This window comes from Lemur catta, chromosome 3 (genome assembly GCF_020740605.2).
Source record: "Lemur catta isolate mLemCat1 chromosome 3, mLemCat1.pri, whole genome shotgun sequence".
NCBI lineage: Eukaryota > Metazoa > Chordata > Mammalia > Primates > Lemuridae > Lemur > Lemur catta.
In genome coordinates, this window is record NC_059130.1 from 24,846,262 (window position 1) to 24,865,145 (window position 18,884).

Genomic DNA, 18,884 nt, shown 5'->3' on the forward strand with positions numbered 1-18,884 from the left:
TGAGCATGGCTGTGTTCCAATAGTTTTATTTACAAAAACAGGTGGAGCTGGATCTGACCTGCAGGCAGTAATTTGCAGACCCCTGGTTTTATGTGATTTGTTCAAGGTCATATGCCTGAGGAGCATCAGAATTCAGGTAGGATCCAGACCTTCTGACTTCTAATCCAGTGCCTTTCCACCATATTATGCTGTGGCCTATATAATTTATTTTGCATTTATTATATGCTACCTTGTTTTACTATTTATCTGTTATGTCTACATAATGTCTTCTAATGGTCCAAGAGGCACTGGAATGGTATCAACGTACCTTGTACAGAGTAGGCATTCAATAAAAGTTTGTTGATAAGCACAATGATGTCCCAGTCTAGTTCTCTTTTGATACTTTGGACCTGGCTTACTCTGAAGTGGGCTTAAGTTTTTGTGTGAGTTCCTATTAGCATAACTGATGAGTGTGTGTGTGTGTGTGTGTGTGTGTGTGTGTGTACGCTCAAGCTGTAGGGGAGGTACATTTTTCCATAGCCATTAGACCTGAACTTAAGTGAATAACCATACATGGATATGTAGAAGCAAGCATACAAATAAAAGGACAGTTGTCTCCGCAGTGAAGAAGAAATTAAAAAGGAAATATTTCCACCAGGTCTCACTAGGAGGCAAATGGCACAGAAGCGCACATAAAAGAGTCGTTGATTTTAAATCCTGCAGCTGTTTCCCATGTCATCCTGGGCTCAAGCGATCCTCCCGCCTTACCCTGAGGAGTAGCTGGGACTACAGGTGCTCGCCACCACGCCCCGGCAAATTTTTCTGTTTTTTTGTAGAGGCGGAATCTCGCTCTGTTTCTCAGGCTGGTAACGAATTCCTGGCCTCGAGCGACCCTCCCATCTGGGCCTCCTAAAGTGTTAGTATTACAGGCGTGGCCACCGCTCCTGGCCTTCCATATTTTTATTCAGGGATTTTACTTTATTTCGTAAAATGGCTGGAAAGATGATACAGGAAACTCTTTGTTCATTTTGTTTCTTTCCTTAGTTTTTAAGCAGATGATGGGTGTGAAGCTGTTTTTCGTCCAGAGGGCAGATCTCAAAAGAGTCTGTCCTTTCCGCAGAGAAAGCAAGAAGCTTCCCCTATTTCTCACATTCTCCATCCAGAAAGAGAAATGGCTTAAATATCTCTTAGGGGTTTAGGATTGAGAGGTGTGAAATTGGGCTGACCTTCTCAGGGGCTGAAGGACTACGATTCCATGAGAAGGCGAGGAGCCTGTTTCGGGGGAATTTAAGTCAAGGAGTGTTTTGCTTTGTCAGGTGTAGAGGCCGGTGGGGGGCTTTAGGGAAGGCGGCCGGAAAGACCGTTGTCATGGTTTCCACGCACTGTTTTCTCCCGTTAGTCCCGGCGCCGGTTACACGGCGCAGGGGATTCCGTAGCTTCCGCTTCCGGTCGCGAGAAGGCTGCGAGTTCGCTGGGTGCTGAGCGTGCGGGTTCAGGATTTTGTGCAGGTTGGGGAAAAGCGGAGTGGTTGTGGCGGGAGGGCAAGTTTGCGGGCTGTTACCTCCTTTTCTAAAGACCGACAGAGACACAAACCTTTTGGGTTTGTGTGCGATAGTTGGGACCCTGCGCAGCGCGTCCTTGCTGCTTCTGTCTTCCAATGCACTACAACGCAAGATTTCGTGGTGACGCGCTGCTACCGTCTCTTTTCTTCTCTATGCTAGTGTTTGTATTAGGAAAGAAAACGGGGGAGTCTTGATAACAATTTGCGTGTACTTTCCAGGACATGAAAACTTCCATGTGCCCTGTCTCCTGTGTCACTGAGCACTTTGCACTTCCAGATCCCAAATAAGCCTCTCGGTAAAGTGTGTTTTATGTCCTTTCTCCGTCATCTTTTAGGTCCTGCAGAGTGGATACTTAAATCCAAGATCATGGCAAATCATCTCAAGTTCATTGCTAGGACTGTGATGGTACAGGAAGGGAACGTGGAAGGTGCATACAGGACCCTAAACAGGTAATTATTAAGGGACCAGAATCATGCCTAGACCAACTCTGTGAGAAGTTGGTTATTCTCTCCCTTCTGTCATAGATTGTTCTGCAACCAGTGCCAGCCCAAGTGCTCACAGTCTCTTGAAACTTCTCAGCCTCTCAGTTTATCTTAAATATGAAATTCTTCCCAAGACCTAACTGTATGAAGTTTATTCAACAAGTAATCATCCCTTTGGTGATGAACTCTATCCAAGACTTTAAAAAGAGCCCAAAGGAAAAATCACGATGTGAAGCTGCTAGGAAGCAGAAACATGGTACATGATAAATAGAAAGCTGAGGGAGTGACTGATGTGGGACAAGGCTACTGGAAGAGATGAATTCAGATTAGGATCCTGAGGCACGAGGATTGCTTGAGGCTGAGAATTTGAGACCAGCCTGAGCAAGAGCAAGACCCGGTCTCTACAAAAAATAGAAAATGAGCCAGGTGTGCTGGTGCGTGCCTGTAGTCCCAGCTACTTGGGAGTCTGAGGCAGGATTGCTTGAGTCTAGGAATTTGATGTTAACAGTGAGCTATGATGACACCACTGCACTCTAGCCTGGGGGACAGAGCAAGGCCCTGTCTCAAAGGAAAAAAAAAAAGATTAGGTTCTTGGGGAAGTAAGTAAGAGATGGGAAAGCTTACAGGTTTTGACGAGCATTACAACATAAGCAAAAATACATAAATGGAAATGAACTAGCTGGAGTGGAGCTGTTTTGAAAAGTTTTAAATGCTAGGCTGAGATGTAGAATAGCCCTAATAATGCCTACCACTCTAGTTTCTCAAGCAGAAAGTTCCTTAGCCTTAACTTCTCACCAGTTGTAAGCATTTTGATTTTCTGGCATGCATCACTCATTATTTTCTTTCTCTAGTGTGAAGTAAGGTTTGGAGAAACAAATGCTTGTTGAGTTGAATTATCAAAAAACTGTAAGATGCACTTTGGGAGGTCAAGGTAGGAGGATTGCTTGAGCCAGGATTTCAAGGCCAGCCTAGTCAACATCAATATGTAGATACCCTGTCTCTACAAAAAATGTTAAAAGTTAGCCAGGTGTGGCAGTATGCACGCCTGTAGTCCCCAGCTACTGGGGAGGCTGAGGCAGGAGGATTGCTTGAGCCCAGAAGATCAAGGTTCAGTGAGCTATGATGATACTACTGCACTCCAGCCTGGGGGACAGAGGAAGAACCAGTCTCTTAAAAAATAAAAATTGTATGGTAGGCACAGCGCACCTTCGTCCCAGCTACCCCAGATGCTGGGGAGGATCGCTTGAACCCAGGAGTTGGAGGCTGTAGTGCAAATGTGCTATTGTGGCACTTCTAGCCTGGACAATGTAGTGAGATCCCCCTCTCTCAAAAAAAATTAAGGGAAAGAAATTATATGAGCTGGCCCTCTGCCCTAAGTTTTTGAATGGTGGAGAGGAGCATAAAACACATCTTTTTAGAGCAGTGTTCTTTGCTCTATATTAATAGATTATTTACTAGTTTTTTCTGGAAATAGACCTGTGGCAGTCATTTTCTAATTAAGAATACTTATCTGATTGGGTTTAAATATGGTGGGGTTCTTGAAGACTGAGAGGACAAATGAAAGGGAACCTAGTTGTTAGCAAAGCAGAGAGTTCTAGGTGTGGAGAGCCAGATGGCAAAAGACCATAATTGATGAGGGCAAAGATGCTATTAGAAGCTATGTAAATGGGAAGCAGTTGCAGGCTCAGGATGGTTTATATGTCTTTTTAAAGGATCTAGTCTTGGGTTAGCCCAAAGGATCTGTGTCTGTGCATCCCAGTTATATCCTTGAATAGAAGCTATTCCCTCTGCAATGTCACTTATGCTGACAGTAAAGATAATCCATTAAGTACCAGGTTGTAAGATTCTATTTTTTTCTATTGCTGCTCATTCCCCAACTGTCTACTATTTCAGACCTTCTGGTGGCATGTCTGTGAGAGGTATGAGTTGTTTAATGACCTTTCTCTGTCTCTATAGCAGAAGCACAAAATGAATGTCCCTTATTGGTGATATACAGACTCTATAGTGAGTTGGCTGGTGAGATGAAATGTTGAATTTGGGAAAAGGAACATGGCCAGGGTTGTTGAGATGTTTGTATTATTGAGGGATATCAAAGGGCAGCTGTTATTTGATGGTTAAACAAATTTCCAAAAGGCTCAGTTTTAGTTCCTCTATTCCTAAAGTGCAGATAACACAAAAGCAAAAGCAAAAATTTTGTTTTTAGAAAATTAGCTATTTTGACAAAGACCCCCAAAATAATTGTAGTGCAGCATTATTTATCAAACCATTTCTTATAATTGTATCAAGACAGTAGCTACAATTTTAATACTTTTGACCAAGCCATAGCCTGAAAATAATTTTCTTACATAAATCAGCATAATTTACTGGTTAAGAGTACAGAGTGCCTGGTTCATATCCTAGCTCTTCTACTTATTAGCCTCATGGTGTCTGGTAAGCTACTTAATGTCTCTCTTCTTCAGTTTCCTTATCTGTAAAGTGGAACCCACCTCATAGGGTTGATGTAAGAATTGTTAATACATATAAAGTACTTGGAACAATGCTTGGCACATAGTAGACATTATATGTTAGCTATTATCTTAATTTGAAAGTCATTATAAAAAAGTTTTGGTTTTGCTTTGTGGGTGATTCATTTATTTGAGAGACTGAGAGTTTACTTTAGCAGTTTTTTCTCCTATCTTTCTTGACTATCGGGTTATGTTTAAGGTGGCCTAGAGATGAAAAAAATAAGAATATAATTATTAAACTTTATTTTAACATGAGGATCCAGATTACTACTGGTATTAGAATGACTTTTCTTAGCCTATTGCTAATCTCATCTTAAAATAACAGCATTTATTCCCTCTGTATGCACTATTGGATGTATGGAATGTACTCCCATCTCAGAACCTGAGAAACAAAATATTTTTAATCTCCTACCTGATCTCCATTGATGACAGGTCTGCAGAAAGCCCAAGCTCAACTCTGTCTCCTGATAGAAGACTCTTCCTAGTTCCTTGTCTGAGATTGTTCTAATTAACTTAGAACCATACCTCTATATACCTGTCACTTCCAAAAATCCTTATTCAGCCAATATCTTCTTAATTTAATTAACCCTAGGGTTGTTTGTTTTTTTTTTTTTTTGCATTCCCTGTTTTTTTCTTTATTGTTTTCCATTTTACATAAAACCCTTCCTGATCCCAAGTGTGAGTGGGTAGTGGGTGAGGGACAAAAAAATGGCAGAAGGTAAAAGCATGTGAGGCATGTGTGGATACCTTCTACCATCTCTCCTGGCCTGGTACTATCTCAGGCCTTCTTGTTTTTAGGAATGTTTTCAAATCTCTCTAAATTCCTTTCTACTTCTTCTACTTTTTTAAATAACAGTCTCATAGTTATTTTAGGGTTCTCTTTTTATTAGTGACTAGCAGTTTATATGTACTTTTTTCCTGGGTGGAAGTATTAATGTTACTCAGAAACAGTAGGAGACTGGTCATTGTGACGCCCTGTGATTTTCAGTCTTGGTTGCCTATTAGAATCACCTGCAGTGGCTCATGCCTGTAATCCCAGCTTTGGGAGGCTGAGGCAGGAGGATCACTTGAAGCCAGGAGTTCCAGTCTGGGCAACATAGTAAGACCCCCATCTCTACAAAAAAATTTTAAAATATTCAGGTGTTGTGGTATGTGCCTATAGTCCCAGCTACTTGGGAGGCTGAGACAGAAGGATCATTTATCTTGAGCCCAGGAGTTTGAGGCTGCAGTGAGCTATGATTGCAACACTGCAATCCAACCTGGGTGACAGAGTGAGACCCTGTCTCAAAAAGAAAAAAAAAAAAAAGAATCACCTGGGGAACCTTTTTTTTTTTAATGTATTTTTTTTCTTTTTCTTTTTAGTAGAGACAGGTTCCTCACTCTTGCTCAGGCTTGTGTTGAACTCCTGAGCTCAGGCTATCCTCCTGCCTTGGCCTCCCAGAGTGCTAGGATTATAGGCGTGAGCCACTGCACCCCCAGCCCACCTGGAGAACCTTAAAAAAAACAACTTTTAAGGCTAAAGCCCAACCTGAGACTAGATCAGTCTTGGGAAGGAGAGGCATAGCAGTGCCTGGATAGCAGCATTTTTAAAAATGTCCCATGAGATTTTAATATTCAGCCAGAATTGAAAATTATTGTAATAGTCTTATGGGCTCCTTAATGTAGCAAGACCCGTGCTTTTTCATTTGTATATCTCTTGCATTCACCAACGTGTCTGGCACACAGAAAACTAGAATTAAATGTCTACTTAATGAACAGAAATGTTCCTTTATCTTTTGTCAATCCTTTAGTGATTGTCGAACCTCTTCACTGAAGTATTCTTAACAGCAGAGGAGAATGAAAGAACTATAGGGGTTCTGCTACTTTGTTCTGTAAGCAAATGTGGAATTTCTTTGAAGCTTCTCTTTTTTTTAACTAAAATTGTAGGTGAGCTTTGTATTGGTTGCCATTGCATCTGTTTTAGGGCCAGAACTCCCACCCTCACTCCAGTTAAAATTGGTGCTCCAGGCAGACGCACCAAATTTATTTAGAAACTCTTGTATCTCTTGGCATTCTGTCAAGTACCTTAGTTAAGAAGCACAATATTACTTTTTCTTCAGGGATTAAAACACCAAGGTAAAAATAAGTTTTGGAGAAAAACAGTTTACATTGCTTAAAAAGGAAAGAATTTGGTCAGAAAGAAGAGGAGTAGTTAGAAAAATAAATGAAGAGTTCAGGCCGGGCGCGGTGGCTCACGCCTATAATCCTAGCACTCTGGGAGGCCGAGGTGGGTGGATCACTCGAGGTCAGGAGTTCGAGACCAGCCTGAGCAAGAGTGAGACCCCATCTCTACTAAAAATAGAAAGAAATTATCTGGACAACTAAAAATATATATACAAAAAATTAGCCAGGCATGGTGGCGCATGCCTGTAGTCCTAGCTACTCGGGAGGCTGAGGCAGTAGGATCGCTTAAGCCCAGGAGTTTGAGGTTGCTGTGAGCTAGGCTGACGCCACGGCACTCACTCTAGCCCGGGCAACAGAGCGAGACTCTGTCTCAAAAAAAAAAAGAGTTCAAATCATAGATTCAGAGCCTGAGGTGTGATGATCTCTTTTAGGCTTCCTTGTGAATTTGGAAGATTAGAACTTTGTGGCTGGGATTGTCTAGGAAACCACAGCAAGAAGTGTATTGGTTGGAAGGAGCTAGCTTGGAAAAAGTATTATGATAGTGATTTTTATAATCTTTAGGAAGAATACTTTGTCAGTTTAGAGTCACTCTTTAGAAAGCTGCATTTGTATTTTTTTATCTTGGAATGTTAGACATATGTCCTATAAATTGTATTTTAGCCTTGGGAAAAAAGGGAACAAATACGTTGTTTTTAGAATAATTTTCTAGGCAGGACTTTTAAACTTGCATGTGTAAGCAAGCTGGGAAGAAGTGTCCCAGTCTTTTGTCTTTCTGGCTGTTAAACACATTCTTTTCTGGCCGGGCATGTTGGCACTCGCCTGTAGTCCTAGCACTCTGGGAGGCCGAGGCAGGAGGATTGCTTGAGGTCAGGAGTTCAAGACCAGCCTGTGCAAGAGTGAGACCCTGTCTCTACTAAAAATAGAAAAATTAGCTGGGCATCGTGGCATGTGCCTGTAGTCCCAGCTACTAAGGAGGCTGAGGGAAGAGGATTGCTTGAGCGCAGGAGTTTGAGGTTGCAGTGAGCTATGATGATGCCACTGTACTCTACCCTGGGTGACAGAGTGAGACTCTGTCTCAAAAAAAAAAAAACAAACAAAAACATTCTTTTATGACTTATATACTTCTTTTTCTCTGCCTTTCCCAAATGTCCTCTTTCTGGCCACCTTTCTGTATATCTCTCTCACATCCCAGGCTTCTCTGTATCTCTGTCAGCTTTCTCATAGTTGGTAGTTTTAGAATAAGTGCCTTGTTCTATGGTCTAATTACAACAATAGGTAGGAGAGCAAACGAGAAGTGAGGGAGGTGGTTAAAGCTTTACCATGTTTGGAGCACAGAGGGAGTCTTACAAAGGAAACAGTCTATGTGTCTGCCCAGTGAGACTGCCACAAAATGCCTGTTATATAACCAGAGCCCTCATTGGTGCCCTGGGATGAGGAGGTGGAGAGTGGGGGTTGCTAGGAAGCCCTGCATGATTGGCTGGCCTCCATGCAAGGAAAGGCAAGCATACTGGAAGTGTGCCCAGTTGACCCCTTTTACTCTTGGTGGGCGAGCTTCTGGGTCCATTGAGTCCTTTTGCATACACGTTGGTCTTGACGTAGGTTGGCTACACTGACATGTGAGTCTGCCACCCCCATCACCCACCTCCAGGCAGCCTGGTTCCTTTTACATAATCAGTTGAATTTCACTAAAACTGGCAGCTGGTTTCTTCTTCAGTATTAGGTTGCCAGGCACCCAAACTCCAGGCTGATTTGTTTACTCTAAAGCTCTTGGTCTGCTAGTCCTTGAACTACCTTTGGAAGCAGAAGCATCATTAGTAACACCCTCCCAGTTTGCTGCTTGAGTTCTACAAAGCTCTTCCTGCATCCTTTTTTATTAGAGATGAAGTTGAGTGGATGCCTTTACTATAGGGAGTTTGGAACATTCAAAGATAAGTGTGCTTTTTTAGGATGACTAGAAGGTACAGGGTAAGGGAGGGAATCCTCCTCTAGCATTTTGGCATTTATTTGGTCTGTGTTTTGGAAGTATTTAGAACATCCATGAAACAACATTTACCAACTCCATCATTATGTTCTTTCTGTTCTTTCCCTTCCTTCATCCTTATGTTCTATTGTTGTTTTTTTCCTTGTCTTGCCTTTTTGCCTGACAACACAGGCATTTACTTGGTAAGATGATCACCTCTATTGCAAAACCCTTTTGGAACTACAGTAGGGTTCCTGAGTATGTGTCTCAACTCCCTCTTTCTTTTGCAGTGTTCTTTCATCCTATTTGTAAAGTCTCTTTGTCATTCCAATAGGCTTCTCTTCCTAGGTGATGTCATAGTCAGGGTCTCTGTCCTTTGTATAGTCTCTCAAATCCAATCTTCTTGTCCTTTTTACATTATATATCCAATTTTGTTCTTTCAGGGTTTTTTTCTGTATTTTCTCCAGTATACCAGTCTCTAGTCCAAAAGGTGGCCTTCATTAAACAATAGTAAACAGAGGTCTAGACAGAAATAAATGCTTATATGTTTGGATCATTCCTTTCCCTTAGTGTACCATGTTGTCTTAGCTTCCATTTCCTTTTTACTCTGAGGAGTCTAGCCCAGCTCTTCCCTCCTTTATTGTCTCCTTTGCCCATGGACACTGCAGTAATTTGTCTTCTGAACCTTGGTGGTTTTTGTTTGAAAAGCAGAATACTATTGTAGAGCACTTCACTAAAGACCTGAATTCTACTTATAGCTCCATTTTGTGATCTTGGGCAGGTCAGCCTCTCTGAACTTAAGTTTCCTAATCTGTAAAAAGATGACATTATCTACCTAATCAATTTCATAGGATTATAATTGGGATCACGGATGTAAAAATGCTATCTAAACTCTAATGTGCCATCCTAGTAAAAGTAATTTTATTGAGGCTTTCTGCGCTAATATCCCCAAGAACTATATGTATCGTAAGGTAATTTAATCCCTTGGTTTGTGGACTTTTGTCAATCATCTAGAGCAGTGGTCCCCAACCTTCTTGGTGCTCAGGTGGTGATTTGAGCAATGGGGAGAGGCTGTAAATAGAGATGATGCTTCACTCACTCGCCTGTCACTCAACTCCTGCTGTGTGGCCCCCCACCCCACCCATTTCCTAAGTTTCATGGAAGACAATTTTTCTATGGACCTGGATGGGGGTGGCGGGGAAGCGGCAATGGAGCTCTGAGGCCTGGTCCCTAACAGTCTGTGGACCCGTATCAGGGTTGGGGACCACAGATCTAGAGGATTCATTTTTGTCATATGTTTACTGATAATTTGTTCTTTGCTAAGTGTTATGTCAGATGCAAAAATGAATAAAAATTTGATCTCTAGCCTTAGAAAGTACACAACTCAGTAACGGAGTGTTTTTTTTTTAATGTGGTTAAATATAGTATTGTCTGATCAGTGCTATAAAAAAGGCATTAATGGTGCTCTATGGCATAGGTTCTCCCTGGACCATCAGCAGCAGCATCACATGGGAACTCGTGAGAAATGCAAGTTCTTGGGTCCCACGTTAGACCTATAGAATCAGAAACTGGAGGTGGCAAAGCATTCTGTGCTTTAACAAGCTGTCCAGATAACTACTGCATGCTAAAGTTTGAGAATCTCTGTTCTTTGTGACTGGCAGAAAGGAATAATTGATTTCACCTGGACCAGTTTTACAGCTGTGATAACAATTGATTTAGGCCTTTGAGGAATAAATAAGATTTCATCAGGTAGAAAAAGAAAGGAATCATATTTCAAGTAAAGGGAACACCATGAGCAAAGCTAAAAAATAAGTATGTAGCATGTTTAGAGAACTGCATATACTTCAGTATGACTAGAGCATAGGCTTTATATGGCAGGTTATTAAAGATAAAGATGGATAGGGTACAATTTTTTGGGCTTTGGGTTTAGACTAGTGTTTCCAAAGTTTGTCTTCAGATTGGAATATGGTAGGAAACTTAAAAACCAGCTCATGTCCCTTCCCCTCCCTATAGTGATTTAATTGGTGTGGGGTGTAGCCTAGAGTTTAGAATTTTTAAAAGATCCCCAGATGATTCTAATGCTCAGACAAGTCTGGGAAGTACTGGCTTAAGCTATTCTGTACATTAGGAAAGATTTTTTAGCACCAGAGTGACATGATCTGATTTATGTTTTAGGACAATAATTGGTGAAGGGAAAGAGAATAGAAATAGGGCAACCTACTTATCCTTCACTTAGATAAGTTGTCCTTTAGGATGCCTTCATAACTACCTTGTTGTTCTCAAGTCCAGGTTAAATGCCTCTCTTGTGTGCTTATATAGCAGTGTTTCCCTTATCTTTGTACCTGTTACACTATTGTAATTCTTGTATAATAATGGAGAATGTTATAGAATAAATTCGGGAAGGAGACAACAAATTCAGTTTTGTGAAGGGTTTGAGGCAGTTGGAAATATTAGTCTACATCTAAGAGTAGGGGTAGAGATAAGGATTTAGGAGTCAGTAGTGTCTAAGTCAGTTGTTCAATCATGGCAGTGCATTAAATCACTTTTGATTTAAAAGTTTGGGGACTCACACCTGTAATCCTAGCACTCTGGGAGGCTGAGGTGGGCGGATCGTTTGAGCTCAGGAGTTTGAGGTTGCTGTGAGCTAGGCTGATGCCACGGCACTCTAGCCTGGGCAGCAGGGTGAGACAGAGTCTCTGTCACCCCGGGTAGAGTGCTGTGGCATCAGCCTTGCTCACAGCAACCTCAAACTCCTGGGCTCAAGCGATCCTCCTGCCTCAGCATCACGATTAGCTGGGACTACAGGTGCATGCCACCACACCCGGCTAATTTTTTCTATTTTTAGTAGAGACAGGGTCTCACTCTTGCTCAGGCTGGTCTTGAACTCCTGACCTCAATTGATCTCCCACCTCTGCCTCCTAGAGTGCTAGGATTACAGGTGTGAGCCACCTTGCCTGGCCACCTGGGGAACTTTTAAAACATTCCCAATGCATGGGTCTACTCTAGACCAATTAAATCATAATCTCTGAGGAAGAGAGGCTAGCCATCAGTACCTTTTAAAAACGCTTTAGAACATGATTCCATTGCACATCACAGTTGAGGTCCACTGGTAAAGGTTAAGGGAATAATGTACAACCAGAAAGGAGGAGGTTTACAGTCAGAATCTGGAGGAATACCAACATTTAAGGGTAAATTAAGGAAGAAAGCCAGTGAAGGAGACCTTTTGTGGACCAGGACGCTTAGTCCTTTGGTGTCCCAATTCTCTTATCATAAGACTCTAGTGTTGTATCCACTTCTGGATACGCGATTTCTGGGTGTCACTATATTTCCAGTAGAACCTACATTAATCGACTTCTGCTTCTGGAATTTTGCAGCAATTTCCTTGCTTCCCACTTCCCATCTCCCTGCCCACCAAAACTAAACAAATTGATCTAAGCAAATTTGATTCTCTAGTAGCCTACAAATTATTCCTGATATTAAACAGCAAGACAATACCAAGGATAATGGTTCCCATGTCTGTTCACATTTGTAATTTACTCAAAGTCCAATTCTTTTCAAGTTCATGTTCAATCTATTGTTATGTTGGGCTTGTGGTGTAAATATAGCAGCAATAAATGGGGTTTCCCAATGGGCAGAAGAAGCTGATAGTTTTTCTTATTTTTATTTTCTTTTTCCTCTGCCCCCTTCCTTCCAATTATAATAGCTGTGTCTCAACTTCCTTATTTCCAATTGTGTTTGTGACTTAGTTTTTGCAGGTAGTGAAAGGATAGGGTAAGCAGGATTGGGACCATATATATAAACAATGCCAGGAATGGAGAGCAGCAGCAGAAGGTACCTCCAGACTTCCTCAGGACCAACTGATGAGGAGTTGAAAGGAAAAGACAAATTGCAGATTCGAGTCAGTCAAAGCTCTCAGGAGCATAGGGATTAGGTTGGTTATAGAATAATGCCCAGTGTCTTCTTAGCTCAGTGCGAATAAAGAGGTTTGAGTCAGGGGAGTTATCAGTCCAACATGAGAAGCTGCATTGTAAGGAATTGAGTGGGCAGGAAAGAAATAGATTGAGCTCAATTTTATAGACACTTATGAAATTAATATTCATAAAACAGGGTTTCTGCCTTCAGGGACTTTTAATCTAATGAGGGAGACGTTTATGTAAATAACTAACAGAATAGTAGAATGAAATAATTGCTGAATAGGTATACAATAAAATGTTTTCTCTGATTAGGAAGATAGGAAAATTTTTTGGAGAGGTGGTATCTGGGCTTGGCATCAAAACAATGAGAAAAATTTCAGAATGTTGGCAGCTGGGGAGTGGGAGTTGCATTCTAGGCTGAGGAAACAGCATGAGCATTAAAGTATGTTTAGGGAGTAGTCAACAAAGCACTGTGGTTAGGGTACATGGAAAAATGATGAGTCAGGCTATTATTTTCATGCTCCCATTTGTATCACTGGTGTGGTAAGGGCCACCTCTTTCCCTGTATTTAGGTAGGCCCAGAGATCTTTCAGACATACAGACTTATGCTATATCAGTCCTTTTTTTTTTTTTTTTTTTTTTATCAGTTCTTAAACACAATAAAGATGAAACTACATTCTCCACTAAGGACCAAGTAGGAATCACCCCTAGTGATTTTGTTCCTACTACACATGGCTCACCCCATTTGAAGTTCCTGAAACTCCCCCTTGGTTGAAAATCACTGCTATAGAGAGCCAGCAGTTTTACAGGACTGTGTCATATCCCTCAGGTGTGTTATGGTAGAAAAAAAAGTTTGAGAACGTAATCCTGACCAACTCTCCAAAAGCAAGGATCATGTAATTAATTGCTTTTTTATTTCCTTACAAATTCTTATTGGGGCCCTAAAAGTAGGTGGTTAATGCTATATTGCCACTATTTCTTACTGCAATTTTTATAAACACCAATTGTTTGGCCAATTAACTTCTGACCGTCTGTGAAACTGAAAAAGAATAATAATGAGCCCAAGATTCTAACCTCATTGCTTGCCTTTACACAGAATCCTCACCATGGATGGGCTCATTGAGGACATCAAGCGTCGGCGTTACTATGAGAAGCCGTGCCGCCGGCGACAAAGAGAAAGTTATGAAACCTGCCGGCGGATCTACAACAAGGAAATGGCAAGAAAGATCAACTTCTTGATGCGAAAGAATCGGGCAGATCCATGGCAGGGCTGCTGAGGCCTGTGGATAGGATGCCCAATATGAAAACCCTTGTCCAATTTGTGTCTCCACCTCTTTTCTTTCTACAATCCCATTTTCTGTTACCTTGCTCTACAATAAATTCAATTACATATATGCAAGAAGCAATCCCATTAGTCAGGAATGGACCTTCTATTTTATTAAGTGAGAAAAAAAAATTGAGTCCAAAAATAGTCTGAGTAAGAGTAGAATGGTGTTCGCCAGGGGCTGGGAGAGAGAGCAATGAGGAGTTATTATCTAATGGGTACAGAGTTTCAGTTTGGGAAGTTGAAAAAGTTCTGGCAATGGATGGTGGTGATGGTTACACAAAAATGTGAACGTACTGCACTTAATGCCACTGAACACACTTAAATCTTTAAGATGGTAATTTTAGAAATTAGCCAGGCGTGGTGATGTGCGCCTGCGGTCCCAGCTACTTGGGAGGCTGAGGCAGAAGGATGGCTTGAGCCAGGAATGTGAGGTTGCAGTGAGCTAGGATGACACCACTGCACTCTAGCCTGGGTGACAGCGAGGCCCTGTCTCAAAAAAAAAAAGGTAAATTTTATGTATATTTTACTACAATAAAAAAATTTCTTCAAGTCTAGGAGAGGTGATGAAATTTTCTAAAATATAGTGAAATATAGCTACCATTTCCTACCCAATTTTATGCACCCCAAATCAGAATCTTACTGGAAGAGCATCTGGTTACTCTTTACTGAACTACCCCTCCTTCCAATTGTTAGGTAAACAGGAGAGGATGCATGTGCGTTGAGACACCTATCAGCCAGACTAGGGTGCCTAAAGGAATCCTTAAGACAAATCTAACCTAATATTCATTCCTGTTCTGTTTTTCCTTTAGATTTCCTAAAGGAGGCTTAAGGGAGGGATGGTAGTGAAGAAATAAAGCAGTAGATGGATAGTAGGAAAGAGGAAAAGGGAGAGTGTTGAGAAAGAGAAGGGCACAGGACCAGAAATACCCTACTGCATTGGTTCTCAGAGTGTCCTCAGATCAGCAGTGTCAACAGCACTTGAGAAATTGTTTGAAATGCAGATTATGTGACCCTACTTTAAATATTCTATATTGGAAATTGGGGTTGGAGCCCAGCAATCTATTTTAACAGGCCTTGCAGGTGACACTGATGCCTGCTAGAGTCTGAGAACCACTGCCCTATACGTATGTACTCAACGAGATTTCAGGTGAAGGTTCCCACCACCACTTCTCCTCCACCATGCACTCTTGGGTATGTTACTCTGATACCTGGGAGCATCTGACCACCCTGGGAAGACCAGCTGCTCTGCTTTCTCTCTTGCTGTGTGTTTCCTCCAGTCCTGGTCCCCTGACAGTCATGTTGCTAGTATAAGGAGAGTTGGCGCCAATCCCTGCAGGAGAACGCAGAGGGAAGGCAGAGGCAGAGGCGGAGGCAGCTAGCCCACTTCTCTTCAGGCTGCAGCCCTCTCAGCGTGGCGTTAAAAAAGGAAATAAACAGAGCAGAGCAGTCTGCCAAGCCGCCTACTGCTCCAAGTTGCTAGTGTTCAAACATTGCCCCCTTGTGGTTTAATAGAGTAGCTTCAGCTTTCTGGCCTTAATTCTGCCTTCAATGTAGTATCTTTTCTTCCCTTCACAATTAACATAGTGATTGATTAAGCAAGGCCTGCAAGAAGATATGCTGGAACCACTGTGGTCCTTACCTTTCAGGGTTTGATCATTCTCTTCCATCAGCACTGAGGCCCAGTGAGTGTTACTGGACCCTCCATAGAAATTGCCTAGAAATAGATCGGCTCCTTGCCCTCTGCAATCTTACATTATGGTTGGAGAAAATCTATATACAGGCTGTCTTCTACTTTGTTACCTTTATACAACCTAACTTTCACAAGTTAACAAGTTATATTACTTCTGAATCACCTTTCAATCTGAATTTGGTTATTTCTTTTGGATGATTTTGAGTCATGACATAGTGTCACCTCCTGCCACAGAGGTAGGACATGTTTGTGATAGCAGAACTAAGCCTGTTACTTGGCAATATTTCCCTTGGGGCCAGAGTTGCTTCTGAGCTCTGTCCAAAAACTAAGGGGTGGCTGAGATCTGGAATTTACTTAGTCTCTGAAAATTATCCTTATATCCAGTCCTATTGCCCATGTTCTCCCAGAGCAGTGAATAATGATGAGTTTTAGCAGACAGCCACCTGAGATGCCTCATAAATGGGGAGGGAGGGGAGCATGGCTGACTGGCTAAAGTTCCAATTTACCTATGCTGTGAAGTTAGGGAGAAAAACCCTCTACTCCCCACCCCAGAGAGATAGATGATAACTGCATGTAGTTTAATAAGTCAGGGTTGCTTTAATCCTTTGATCCTTGCACTGGTTTCAGAGGAGGGGTGGTTTAGTGTTTACCCAGTTATAGGGTGATAGATAAGTGCCTCCTACCTTGAGCTTGAGCACCTGTGAAATCTCTTAGCAGTTCACTGAAATACCTCTGGCAGGCCTGCTTCAATCATAATTTAAGGATCTTAAAATATGCTCTGGAAACAGGTACCCCTTTAAAATTGGGACTCTGTTGAGTAACTTTGGCATTGTACGTTCAAGTTTTCAGATGTGCGCTAAGTGTGAAATAAGAGTTTATATGTTAACTGAAAATACTAAGGAAAAATGGCTCATTGTATGATAAGACAAAGGAATAATGGAGTGATGTGTTAACATAGGTAATTGAAGGGAAAGGAAAACATCAGAGCTTTCACTATGTGCCAGCTACCTTACTTAGTCAAAAAAATGTGGATTCAATTGTGACCTTGGTAAGTTATTTAACATAAACCCTTGTTTCCTCTGTAAAATAAGGATAATGGTATCCACATGTTTATGGTGAGGATTACATCAGGTAATATGTGTCAAATACTTAGCACAGTGTCTTGGCGCATAGAACTCAATGCTAGCAATTGATAATCACCAGTTGTGCCAAACCTGATCCTTGATTCTTCCTCCCTACTCAACCATGACCAGCATTCACTTAATTCGTCTGGCTGTCTCTATAACTAAATGCCACAACTCTAGTACAGCTACCATCATAACTCTTCTGGATTACTGCAACAGCCATTTGACATCCTACTTTAGGGGTGACTGGCTCCAAGCCATTCAGACTTCGGTCAGAATGACTGTTCTAAAATGCAATCCTGATCTTTTCACTTTCCTGTTTAAACTGGTAATTGGTTCTCATTGCTTTCAAGAAAAAATCTAAACCACTTAGCATGGCCCTTAAAGCCCTTCGTGACTGCATCCTGCTTTTCTTTCTACCATTTGTCCCCTTGAGCACACTTTTGGATCATAGCACATGCTATTCTCTCCCTCCCATACATGAGCTGTCAGTTGGAATGTTTTCTGACATGCCTTCCTTGATCCCTTTCCCAGCCCTCCTCCTTATATTCTTTTTTATGTCTTGAGTTTACCTTTATAAGTTTACTTCCATAATAGCACAGTTTATTTCTATATGTTGTGATTTATTGCTTATTTGTCTTTCTCCCTCCACTGGATTTTCAGTTACCTGGAGGTTGAGTCTTTGGCGTTTTATATTCCTAGTCCTTCGTGTAATACCCAACTTTTTTTTTTTTTTTTTTTTTTTTTTGAGACTGAGTCTTGCTTTGTTGCCCGGGCTAGAGTGAGTGCCGTGGCGTCAGCCTAGCTCACAGCAACCTCAAACTCCTGGGCTTAAGCGATCATCCTGCCTCAGCCTCCCGAGTAGCTGGGACTATAGGCATGTGCCACCATGCCTGGCTAATTTTTTTTTCTATATATATTTTAGTTGGCCAGATAATTTCTTTCTACTTTTAGTAGAGACGGGGTCTCGCTCTTGCTGGTCTCGAACTCCTGACCTCGAGCGATCCACCCACCTCGGCCTCCCAGAGTGCTAGGATTACAGGTGTGAGCCACCGCGCCCGGCCCAATACCCAACATTTAAATGTTTAATAAGTATTCCTTTTTTTCTTAGAGACACGGTCTCGTTCTGTTGCCTAGGGTGGAGTGCAGGGCCCAATCATAGCTCACTGTAATTTCCAATTCCTAAGCTCAAAGGATTCTCCCACCTCAGCCTCCTGAGCAGCTGAGACTACAGGTACACGACACCACACCCAGCTAATTTTTTTATTTGTAGAGATGAGGTCAGGCTATGTTATCCAGGCTGGTCTGGAACTCCTGGCCTCAAGCAATCATCTCACCTCAGCCTTCCAAAACGTTGGGATTACAGGTATGAGTTCCCTGGATGAAGCTGAAGAAAGCAGTACTGGCAGGTCTTACTCATTTGTCACTGACTGAACCCTTACTAGGTATGGCACTATCCTAGGTCCTGGGGAAATAAAGACAATATGACACCATTCCTGTCCTTGTGGAAATGCCCCAAGGAATTTCCATTCTTTAGGCAAAAGCCAGGCTCAGCAGATTCCGAAGCCTGCAAGACCCATTGCTGAAAAAGATTCATTCTTTAATTCAACAAATATTTATTAAGTACTTAATTGTGCTAGGTACTACTGTAGGCACCTAAGATATATCAATGAACAAAGATCACTACCCTTGGCCCCTTGCGGTGGTTCACGTCTATAATCCTAGCACTCTGGGAGGCTGAGGCGGGAGGATTGCTTGAACTCAGGAGTTCAAGACCAGCCTGAGCAAGAGCGAGACCCCGTCTCTACTAAAAATAGAAAGAAATTGGCCAAACAACTAAAAATAGAAAAAATTAGCCTGTCATGATGGCGCGTGCCTGTAGTCCCAGCTACCCAGGAGGCTGAGGCAGGAGGATCGCTTGAGCCCAGGAGTTTGAGGTTGCTGTGAGCTAGGCTGACGCCAGGGCACTCTAGCCCAGGCAAGAGAGTGAGACTCTGTATCAAAAAAAAAAATCAGATCACTGCCCTTATAGAGTTTACATTGTAGCAGGCGGAGTCAGATGATATGCAGTAAACATAGTAAGTAAATTACCTAGTACCAGTATGGTAGGTAGTAAGCACTACAAAAAAGAAACACAAAAAACAGGAGGGAAATCAAGAGTGCCAAGCTCTTGATTTGG

At 41.9% G+C, this 18,884-nt stretch overlaps 1 protein-coding gene across 1 annotated transcript; it reads left to right on the forward strand.

Moving 5' to 3' along the window:
* Nucleotides 1-1,387: 1,387 nt before the first annotated feature.
* MRPS21 (mitochondrial ribosomal protein S21) lies at nucleotides 1,388-13,963 on the forward strand. The gene is made up of 3 exons (XM_045544987.1): nucleotides 1,388-1,487; nucleotides 1,876-1,990; nucleotides 13,661-13,963. The coding sequence occupies exons 2-3, from the start codon at nucleotides 1,908-1,910 to the stop codon at nucleotides 13,839-13,841; spliced, it is 264 nt and encodes an 87-aa protein (XP_045400943.1). The 5' UTR covers nucleotides 1,388-1,487; nucleotides 1,876-1,907; the 3' UTR covers nucleotides 13,842-13,963.
* Nucleotides 13,964-18,884: the final 4,921 nt, after the last annotated feature.